At 44.7% G+C, this 11958-nt stretch overlaps 1 protein-coding gene across 1 annotated transcript in view; it reads left to right on the forward strand.

The window, feature by feature from the left end:
• Nucleotides 1–9930, forward strand: part of LOC311243728 (XK-related protein 7-like) — a gene marked incomplete at both ends in the record, with an annotated part of 18670 nt that extends 8740 nt beyond the window's left edge. The window contains 5 exon segments of the mRNA XM_084333066.1: nucleotides 2865–2874; nucleotides 2876–3065; nucleotides 8967–9589; nucleotides 9591–9662; nucleotides 9664–9930. Coding sequence (XP_084189192.1) covers nucleotides 2865–2874; nucleotides 2876–3065; nucleotides 8967–9589; nucleotides 9591–9662; nucleotides 9664–9930 — 1162 coding nt within the window.
• Nucleotides 9931–11958: the final 2028 nt, after the last annotated feature.

Here is an 11958-nt window from a genome sequence, read left to right on the forward strand (position 1 = left end):
GGAACAGCCGCACCATTAGCATAGCTTAGCGTCATTCACTGGAAGTAGGTGTGCCAGTGTAGCCTAGTTCCCAACAGTCACAAAATACACTCAAAATACAACTCAAAAACGTTCCTGTAAACATCTGTGACCTGTGTGTATTTACCATGTGGATATTTAAATTTTTTTTACATTTTCATTTTCTAAGCCAGATAATACTCTGAATTTCTTTTGCCGAGGATGGGTGCGGACTAGTCTGCAACAATGACGAGTTGGCGGTACAGAGAGAGGCCAGTAACTAGCTCTGTGGTGTGCTAATAACAACCTGGCCCTCAACACCAAAAAGAAAACTAAGACTCCAAAGGGCTAGTTTTGTATTTTATCCTATTTGGTTTCTGTGTTTTTATTAGTGTTATTTAGTCAGGTTTGTGGAAGTGCTTTTTTAACTATGATATGCACTTTAGGGGATGTTCGATATCAATTTTAGCATTTGTCCTTTTATACTGTCTGTGTTTTATACTATCTGTGTTTTTTTACATATTTTTCCTGTACTGTTTACACAGTGTTTGCTCATGTACCCGTATTCAATGTGGATTCGTCCATACATGGCAATAAAATCTTTGACTTTGACTTTGATGTTTTACAGAAGAGAGACATGACATGTTTTACTCTGATAACACCCCCCCCCCCCCCCAACTCCACTCTGATAACCGCCCCCCCCCCCCCCCCCAACTCCACTCTGATAACCCCCCCCCCCCAACTCCACTCTGATAACCCCCCCCCCCCCCCCAACTCCACTCTGATAACCCCCCCCCCCCCCCCCAACTCCACTCTGATTAGCATAAAATAGACAGAAATAAAATAGTGCAATCATGCAGTGCAATAAAATAGCTCTCATTTACAGTACAGTAATCATAGTGTACTGTGGGTGTAATGAGTCTAAGCAACAGGAGTGTATTAAAAGGCTAAGGGAAGAAGTACGTATTTAGCTTACTTTTGACATATTTAGTGGTTTAGCCTCCCGAATGTCCATAGGTAGGATGTTCCATATAGCTTTGGTGCATCATTTGCAACGGCTGATCCTGATTTTCTTTTGGCTATTGCTGGGAACCTTCAATAAACCAGTAGTAGATGATCGTGTTGTTCTTGAGGACACATAGAATAAGAGAATTATCAATGTAGCTTGGTCCTGTTCCATTTAGGGCTTTGTATGTAAGGATGAGGACCTTGTTAATAGCCTAGCTGCAGAGTAGCTAACACTGGACTGAGGAGGTCGTTCCTCTTGGTTCTAGTAAGTAAGTAATTAAGTAATTAAGTAATTAAGTAATTAAGTAAGTAAGTAAGTAAGTAAGTAAGTAAGTAAGTAAGTAAGTAAGTAAGTAAGTAAGTACGTAAGTAAGTAAGTAAGTAAGTAAGTAAGTAAGTAAGTAAGTAAGTAAGTAAGTAAGTAAGTAAGTAAGTAAGTAAGTAAGTAAGCAAGGTTTATTTATATAGCACCTTTCACAGACCAGGGTCACAAAGTGCTTCACATATAAAAACATCTATAGAGTGCAAAGATAGAAGCATGTTAAAAAGAAAGTAATTAAAACGTGAAAGAAAAAACCCAGATAAAAAAACGAAAAGAAATAAAAGATTTACACAGACATAGTTAGCCAAAAAGCCTGTTTGAACAACACAGTCTTTAGCTGCTTTTTAACCACTGATGTGCTCTCTCCTATTGGTTCTAGTGAATAGTCTAGCTGCAGAGTAGCTAACACTGGACCGATGTGCTCTCTCCTATTGGTTCTAGTTAATAACTAAAGCTGCAGAGTAACTAACACTGGACCGATGTGCTCTCTCCTCTTGGTTCTAGTTAATAACTAAAGCTGCAGAGTAACTAACACTGGACCGATGTGCTCTCTCCTCTTGGTTCTAGTTAATAACTAAAGCTGCAGAGTAGCTAACACTGGACCGATGTGCTCTCTCCTCTTGGTTCTAGTGAATAGTCTAGCTGCAGAGTAGCTAACACTGGACCGATGTGCTCTCTCCTCTTGGTTCTAGTTAATAACTAGGAAGCTGCAGAGTAGCTAACACTGGACCGATGTGCTCTCTCCTCTTGGTTTCTAGTTAATAACTAAAGCTGCAGAGTAGCTAACACTGGACCGATGTGCTCTCTCCTCTTGGTTCTAGTTAATAACTAAAGCTGCAGAGTAGCTAACACTGGACCGATGTGCTCTCTCTCCTCTTGGTTCTAGTTAATAACTAAAGCTGCAGAGTAGCTAACACTGGACCGATGTGCTCTCTCCTCTTGGTTCTAGTTAATAACTAAAGCTGCAGAGTAGCTAACACTGGACCGATGTGCTCTCTCCTCTTGGTTCTAGTTAATAACTAAAGCTGCAGAGTAGCTAACACTGGACCGATGTGCTCTCTCCTCTTGGTTCTAGTTAATAACTAAAGCTGCAGAGTAGCTAACACTGGACCGATGTGCTCTCTCCTATTGGTTCTAGTTAATAACTAAAGCTGCAGAGTAACTAACACTGGACTGATGTGCCTCTCTCCTCTTGGTTCTAGTTAATAACTAAAGCTGCAGAGTAACTAACACTGGACTGATGTGCTCTCTCCTCTTGGTTCTAGTTAATAACTAAAGCTGCAGAGTAGCTAACACTGGACTGATGTGCTCTCTCCTCTTGGTTCTAGTTAATAACTAAAGCTGCAGAGTAACTAAGACTGGACCGATGTGCTCTCTCCTCTTGGTTCTAGTTAATAACTAAAGCTGCAGAGTAACTAACACTGGACTGATGTGCTCTCTCCTCTTGGTTCTAGTGAATAACTAAAGCTGCAGAGCTTTGACTAACAGGACACTACTGGCTCTCTCTCTCCCTGTACCCTCCTCACTGACGCTGCAGGTACGTTCATTGCCCTGTACCTGGGGGTGCAGAGCCGCTGGCGCGGGGACCACGAGCGCCACCACTACTACTGGCGCATGATGTTCCAGAGCGCTGACATCAGCATGCTGCGTCTGCTGGAGTCATTTCTGAAGAGCGCCCCTCAACTGGTGCTGCAGCTCAGCATCATGATCCAGGCCAACCAAGTCCTCCCTCTTCAGGGTGAGTCCCTCGTCCGCGCCTACTTTATATTTCACCTTTCAGCAGGCGAGTTGACTAAAACACATTCTTATTTTACGGCAATGGCCCTGGGGGAGTGCCGGATTACACAGGAGTGAGGGTCACACACACACACACACACACACACACACACACACCCACACACAGACATGCACGCCCGCCCCCGCCCACACACACACACACACACGCACGCACACACACACACACACACACACACACACACACAACACACACCACACACACACACACACACACACACACACACACACACACACACACACACACACACACACACACATTTTAATACTTTATTTGGTTCCACAAATTATATTACATAAACAGGGAATCAAATGTATCTGGGGCCAAGCAGCACTGAACACTTAAGGGTACACATAGCACCTCCTTCTCCACGTGGCTAAGCTGCCAATAATAGCTGAGACAGAGAAATATTTGGCAATTTGTTTGGCTTTTCTTTTAGACATTGCAGCAATTCTCAGACCGCTCATGGTGCATTTGTATACATGGCCAAGACTTCCGAATACAAGTACACTATCTACACCCTATACCCAAGGTCAGCCATCACACTGAGCAGTGGTTGGTATTTGATATACTTGTCCCGGAAGGCCTGGTCCATGTACAGATCAAAGGTACAGCCTACTTCTATGACCAGCACCTCCCTGTGGCTGGTGTCAACAAAAACAACATCCGGTGTATTTGGTATGTTAGCAAAGACATCATTGGTAAGGTCAAACCACTCTGGTTTCACTCTGGCATGTTTGTGCATTGCTGCACTAGATGGTGATATGTTCCGTACCGCATCAGACACAATGTCCACAATACGGTCATGACGAGCGATGTACAGATGTTTGTATGCATTACATCCGTTTGTTATGTGTGCAATGGATTCTAGGTGTTGTGAATCCTGATGGTTTAAACAGAATGGACTGTGGGTTTGAGGATACCAGTGGACAGATTGTATTGAGTGGGTAATACCTGCAGTCTTGCTTTGATGGTAAATTTTAAAACATCCTCACCAAAAGCGGCATTCTTAAACACTGAGTGTGAGACCGAGTGGTCAGCAAACTCCAAACAAGCTAGCTTTCCCTGTAGTCTGAGTCCACACCAGTGCTGCCTGATCTCAGACTGCTTCATGCTAAGCAGAACCCTCCTTGCAGAGTCTCTGTGCAGTTCGACAGTCTCTTCCTGCGGTGTTGTGATGTTGGCCTTCACAACCACACACACACACACACGCACACACACACACAACACACACACACACACACACACACACACACACACACACACACACACACACACACACACACACACACACACACACACACACACACACACACACACACACACACACACACACACACACACACACACACACACACACACACACACACACACACGCATACATGCATACATACAATATTGCACATGAAAGATGAAGAGCTAATGCTTGCCTGTAAAGGGCAGCATTACCATCTTCAGCTTGTCACAGTTAAGAAAATAATAAAAAACAAAAAATAAATAAACCACTGGACTACTGCTGACTAGCTAAGTAATACATTCGTAATTTATGTTTAAATAATGATTTGCTATTTAATTGACGTATGTGTTCTGGGCAGCTATTCCAATAAGTAATGGCTCGATAAATGACAGATTTTCGTAAGGCATTCGATTTTGGGCGAGGTAACATGATTTTACCTTCTCCTGCCATTCTAGTTAAATGCTTGTGTAAGTGACTGCATCTGATAATTTGACTATATAAAAACTCAGGCTTAGAGGTATGGATGCTGTTATTTTTTTGATCAACTTTTTCTCCCATCCCAATTTTCCTCTCGTGCCAATTCTCCCTCCCCTGTCCTGATCGTTGCTCGCATGTGCCCCCCACTGGCCGGTCGTAGGGAGGATAGAAGCCCATCACATGTCCCCTCCGATACATGTGGAGGCAGCCAGTCACTTCTTTTCACCTGCCAGCGTGGACTCTCATTGGCGAGGGTGTAACGTGTGGGAGGCTCACACTGCCCCCGCCATTTCCTGTCTTTGCTGTGCAGGCGCCCTGACCGACCTGTAGGAGTCGCTGTTTACAACGACCAGACTACCACCCATCGACTCCCTTCCCACTGACTCTGCCAATTGAGTCAGTATGACGGCCGGCCCAAGCCGGAGGCAACGCTGACAGCCGGATTCGATACCGGTGTCTCTTGCGTTGGTGACGAGCGCAATGTCCGCTGCGCCACCCAGCCGCCCTATGGATGCTGTTATGAAGAATGTGACTGTATTTAAGACAAGCCTTTTATCTACCGATAACCATAAGGGCGGCTAGGTGGTGCAGTGGACAAGGCGCTCACCACCAATGCAGGAGACGCTGGGTTCGAGCCCAGCTCTCCGCATTGCTATCAGCTTGGCTGGTCGTTCATACTAATACAATTGGCAGTATTAGGGGGTGGGAAGCTGATGGGTGGGGATCGGACGTTGTGGACAGCGACTCCTACAGGTCAGTTGGTGCGCCTGCGCAGCAGAATCAGGAAGCGACGGGGGCGGCGTGCCCTCCAAACGCAGACCCCCGACACTGAGAGATCACGCTGTGCAGGTGAAAAGATGTGACTGCTGCTTCCTCGAGTACCGGAGGGGACACGTGATGTAAGGCTTCGTCCACATTACAGCCGGCTTGTGGGAGGCATGGCCCTAACAGCGTTCGAGACAGGGGAGGGTTGAATTGGACGATACGAAATTGGGATGGGAGAAAAATAGAAAATGGGAGAAAAAGTAGATTCAAAAAAAAATAATAGTTCCCTATGCATACTGTTTATGTTCGTTTGTTTTGGGGCAATGTAGGACTAGTCTGGCAGCTCTGTTCTGGGTAATTTGTAGTTTCTTCTGTGCATTCAGATGCAGGGGACCAAACAGGTGAGCAGTAGTCCAGGTGGCTTAAAGCTAATGACTTAACAACCTGTTCCAGAATATGTGCTGGAACATAAGGAAGGCATTTTCTTGCCATATAAATGCCATTACTCATTTTCTGTGTCAATGTGCTCTACCCATGTCAGTCGACTATCTATTATGACTCCCAGTAATTTAACCTATCAACCTGTTGTATGGGTTCACCAGACAAGTGCAGACTCAGTGTAGGATTGGCTAATTTGTGACTGGTTCCTAGGATAATGGATTTGGTCTTTGAGATGTTTAATACCAGCTTATTTAGTTGTAGCCAATTAGTTACTGCATAGATAAACTCTGAAGATAAAACTTTGTGTAGATCACCACTAGTGTTTGCAGCATAATACAGTGTGGAATCGTCTGCATACATTTGTATACTTGCTTTACACAAAGCAGATGGTAAGTCATTTGTGAATATGGAATACAGGAGTGGTCCAAGACAGCTGCCCTGTGGCAAGCCACAATCTAGCCCTTTGTAGTTAGACATGCTCCCATTGTAATACACTCTTGTCTTCTACAATCTACATGATAAATAACTTGTCGTGAATGAGATGGCTCTTCCATAGCAGAAAGTCCATAGCATTCCAATTTTCCAATTTAAAAGTGTGTGGTCTATCTATCACATAGTCATACTGTTGTTATGTCCTGATCAAGAGCACCTCAACAATAGCTGTTTTCCCCCCTTTTTTATTATTATTATTTTACTAAGGAAGAATGACATGTCAATGTTCAATTCCCTCACCCAGATTCTCCCAACCAGGCTGGGGCTTCGAACTAGCGACCTTTCAGTCACAAGTCCACTTTTTCTAACTTATAGGGCTACCATCACCACTAATCATATACACTATCTAAAAAATAACCCAACAGAAAGTCATCGGTCCATCACCCGTCTCCAGCTCATACAGTACTCTGCACTAGTATTCACTTGTCCCAGGGGTTTAATGAAGCTATCACAGTGTATCGGAAATGTGTCACAGAATTCCTGCTTTGCTGAATGGGAGGGCAATTACCCCCGTATTCACTTGCTTCACATGACTCGCTTCAGCAGTGAGTTCTATTCACAGTCTTTTTTCTTTTTATATTATAATGAATGCCAGCCTCTCCTTATCCTCTCTCCTCCCTCTCCTCCCCCCTCTCTCTTCTGTTGTTCTTCCTCTCCCTCACACTTCCTCCCCTTCCCCTCTCTGGCCTCCTATCTCTATCCTGTATCTACTGTAACGTATAATATAACCGATAGGGGCATACGGACCCTCATCTGCACCTTTGTTTACACTTTGTTTATTTTTCTCATATTTTTATATCCAGAGTTAATTACATTTTTTACACTGTTTATTTGATCTCATATTTGTATAATCAGATTACCCTGCCCATAGTAGGTACTGTACATGATAGTAAAAAGCCAGTAAGTAGGAGGGTGTTTTTTTATTATTATTATTATTAGGGATGTTACATTTTGGCTTTTTTACCGATATCCGATATACCGATATTGTCCAACTCTTAATTTCCGATACCGATATCAACCGATACAGATATATGCAGGGTTTCCCCCCCCCAAAAAACTGAATAATTTCAGGTAATTAACATTACATATCTTAATACAACATTATGCATACTTTTGACAATAAATAAAATCAGAATTAGTTCTTACTTGCCTGGGTAAATAAAGGTTAAATAAATGTAAAAAAGAAAAAAATTACCAATAGGCCTACCGATAATTTCCTATATCACATTTTAATGCCAATATCGGACATCCTAATTATTATTATTATTATTATTTATCGTATCGTATCGTATTGTATCTTAGCTTAGCGTACCTTACCTTATTTTCTCTTATCTTCTCTTCTCTTCTCTTCTCTCATCTCATCTCATCTCATCTCATCTCATCTCATCTCATCTCATCTCATCTCATCTCATCTCATCTCATCTCATCTCATCTCATCTCATCTCATCTCATCTCATCTCATCTCATCTCTCATCTCATCTCATCTCCTCTCCTCTCCTCTCCTCTCTTCTCTTCTCTTCTCTTCTCTTCTCTTCTCTTCTCTTCTCTTCTCTCCTCTCCTCTCCTCTCCTCTCCTCTCCTCTCCTCTCCTCTCCTCTCCTCTCCTCTCCTCTCCTCTCCTCTCCTCTCCTCTTCTCTTCTCTTCTCTCTCTTCTCTTCTCTTCTTTTCTCTCGTCTTCTCTTCTTCTCTTATCTCTCTTCTCTTCTCTTCTATTATCTCATCTTCTCTTCTCTTTCTCTTCTTCTCTTCTCTTTCTCTTCTCCTTCTCTTCTCTTCTCTTCTCTTCTCTTCTCTTCTCTTCTCTTCTCTTCTCTTCTCTTCTCTTCTCTCCTCTCCTCTCCTCTCCTCATCTTCTCTTCTCTTTTCTCTCGTCTTCTCTTCTTCTCTTCTCTTCTCTTCTCTTCTCTCCTCTCCTCTCCTCTCCTCTCCTCTCCTCTCCTCTCCTCTCCTCTCCTCTCCTCCTCTCCTCTCATCTTCTCTTCTCTTCTCTTTTCTCTTGTCTTCTCTTCTCTTCTCTTCTCTTCTCTTCTCTTCTCTTCTCTTCTCTCCTCTCCTCTTCTCTTCTCTTCTCTTTTCTCTCGTCTTCTCTTCTTCTCTTCTCTTCTCTTCTCTTCTCTTCTCTTCTCTCCTCTCCTCTCCTCTCCTCTCCTCTCCTCTCCTCTCCTCTCCTCTCCTCTCATCTCATCTCCTCTCTCCTCTCCTCTCCTCTCCTCTCCTCTCCTCTCCTCTCCTCTCCTCCTCTCATCTCTCTCATCTTCCTCTTCTCTTCTCTTCTCTTCTCTTCTCTTCTCTTCTCTTCTCTTCTCTTCTTCTTTTCTCTCGTCTTCTCTTCTCTTCTCTTCTCTTCTCTTCTCTTCTCTTCTCTTCTCTTCTCTTCTCTTCTCTTCTCTTCTCTTCTATTCTCTCCTCTCCTCCTGTCTTGCCCCCCCAGGGCTCTCTGCCTCCGCCTCCCTGGTCTCCATGGCCTGGATGATCGCCTCCTACCAGAAGGTGCTGAGAGACTCCAGGGACGACAAGCTGCCCATGAGCTACAAGGCGGTGCTGGTTCAGATCCTGTGGCACCTGTTCACCATCGGCGCTCGCACCATGGCCTTCGCCCTGTTCGCCTCCGTGTTCCAGCTCTACTTTGGCATCTTCATCGTGGCCCACTGGTGCCTCATGACCTTCTGGATCATCCAGGGCGAGACGGACTTCTGCATGTCCAAGTGGGAGGAGATCATCTACAACATGATGGTGGGCATCATGTACGTGTTCTGCTGGTTCAGCGTGAGGGAGGGCCGCACCCGCTGCAGGATGCTGGTCTACAGCCTGACCGTGTTCGTGGAGAACGTGGCGCTCACCGCCGCCTGGTACCTGTGCCGCGGCACCCGCACCTCGGACTTCTACGCCGTGGTCCTGGTGTGCGTGGTGGCCAGTAGCTACGCCCTGGGCACCTTCTTCATGTTCGTGTACTACTGTCTGCTCCACCCCGACGGCCCCGATCTCTGGGTGGGGTCTTGCGGTGGAGAAGGAGGAGGGGCCGGCGGAGTCCCTCGGCTCTCCGGTATCTACCCTCCCCCCCGATGTGGTGAGCAGCCCGCCCAGGACCCTGCAGAGAACTAAAGGGGCGGACAGGGAACAGGGGGCGGGGGGGTGGGGACGGGGACGTGTTTCAGGTGCGACCGGCCCGGGGGACTCTGGCCCCGGTGCCTCGGCTCACCCCCAGGACTGAGGGGCCGGTCATCCGAATAGACCTGCCCAGGAAGAAGTACCCCGCCTGGGACGCCCACTTCATCGACCGCCGGCTACGTAAAACTATCCTGGTGCTGGAAGGCGCCGCCCCGGTCACACTCAGGATCCAGTACCGGTGTCTGGGCACGCCCAAGGAGGTGATGGAGTACGAGACGACTGTGTGACCACGTGCAGGAGGCTCTTGTGACCCGGCTCACTGGCCACCCAGACATCCTGGCTCAGAGTGATGGCGCTCCCAGAGAGGTCAATTGGGCCCCCGGCCCTGCTCAGTCACTCTTGAGGATCCAGGCAAAAGTGACAGAGAAAGGCGGTGGTGTGTGCTGTCTTTTTTTCTTTAACCTGTGATGCTGTATAATGATGATGGTGTGTGTGTATTTAGGTTTCTGTATCATTTCTCAGGTTAGGGGTAATGGTACGGAGTGATGTTATGGACCCGAGGGTTCGAGAGTAAGCGGTGAGAGTCTGGTTGCTGCTCAGCAAACCGGCAGAGGAGCACAAGTGAAAAGAGTCGAGCTGTATGATTATCAATCAAAGGGGGTGGGGGGGGGGGGGGGTCCTCCTCAGTGGAGGTGCGTTCACAATATGAAGAGAGACAACTCTTCAACATGTATGAATATACGGCAGCTGGCACTGAATCATCATATCGGTCTATAAATCACCACGTCAAGCTCTTAGCAGGGTGAGCAAGTGAGCCACTTGAAGCTTCTACATCCCCGCCTCATTCTTTGAAACACGATCAACGGATATAGCTCAGCTTCTGCGTACTCACTATAGACCCCTGTCTCAGAGTCGTCTCAAAGGCCAAGGGAGGTTTATAAAACAAACGGCTTAGTGAGTTGAATGTAAGAAAAGAAAAGAAAGAAAGAAAGAAAGAAAAACAGTCGACAATGTGATATTTGTTATATGCCGTCGGTGGGATATTATTACGACATTTCTGTGGTACTATATGTTTCTTGAGGTGAGCTAGAAAAAGAGATTTGTATGTATTTACAAACAGTTTGTTGTTGTTCTTTTTGGGTCCGGGTCATCATCAATATAATTCTAATGCGCCGCGCCTACTTGCAGAATGTTTAATGTATTGATCAATAGCTACACGATTATCTCCGTTACATTTGCAGTGCGCGCAAGACCGAAACGGTTGCGTTCCTCACCCTGCTTCCACGTTACATTGCAAAAGCAAAAATAATTAACATTCATCTCCACGCAAACTAAAGCAGTATGATGAAGAGGGGGGGGGGGGTTCCAGAGCGGGACAGCGATGTCCGTTAACTGTGCTGCATCCATACTCTCTGTTGTACGTAAAACAAAACAAAACAAAAACAACGTTAGATACAGACTCCCTAGAGAGGAGCTTTGATATTATCGATGGTACATGGCATGTGTTACTTGTCAGGTGGTTGTTCTATAAAGTAGTCAAAGTGTGTGTGTGTGTGTGTGTGTGTGCGTGCGTGCGCGTGCTTGCGTCTGCGCACATGCACGTGCGTGAGAGAGAGTCTGTGCCTTTATGTGCATCACAGATACCATAAACACTTAATTCTTTAGTATTATATTTGCGATGCACATAATAGAGAACGGGTGGATGAAGTAGAGAGATTCTGAGTCCCGTCATGTGCATTTGAGTTCATAATGTGAGACGGTGTCGTTGAAATATGACACTTTCTGTTCTTAAAGGAACACTACCAAAAAAAGTATAAAGCTGATTAATTATTCACATTATGTCACACACATCCCCAAACTATAAACAGTCTTGTACAAACTAATTTGGTTTCAGAGTTATTAAAGTTGTTAAAGAGTTAAGGTGTATGATGTCATTATGATATTCCAGGAAGTAATAAATACATTTCAGGATATATATATATATATATATATATATATATATATATATATATATATATATATATATATATATATATATATATATATATATATATATATATATATATATATATATATATATATGAACACCTTTGCATAATGCATAGAAACTGTTAATCACTCATTATGGCCTTAATATTTATTTGAGTAATTCTCAAACTTTATAGTTTTGGGATATGTGAGAGAATATGTGAGATTCTGGGTATAATAGATTAGATTTATCTTTTTGGTGATGTGTTCCTTTAACACTGTCCAGTCAGATATTTTCCCCAGATGACACTGAGAGGAAGATAGGCCCTGCAAGACACCATCTCCAC

The sequence above is a fragment of the Notolepis coatsorum genome (genome assembly GCF_963971535.1).
Source record: "Notolepis coatsorum genome assembly, chromosome: 17".
Classification (NCBI taxonomy): domain Eukaryota; kingdom Metazoa; phylum Chordata; class Actinopteri; order Aulopiformes; family Paralepididae; genus Notolepis; species Notolepis coatsorum.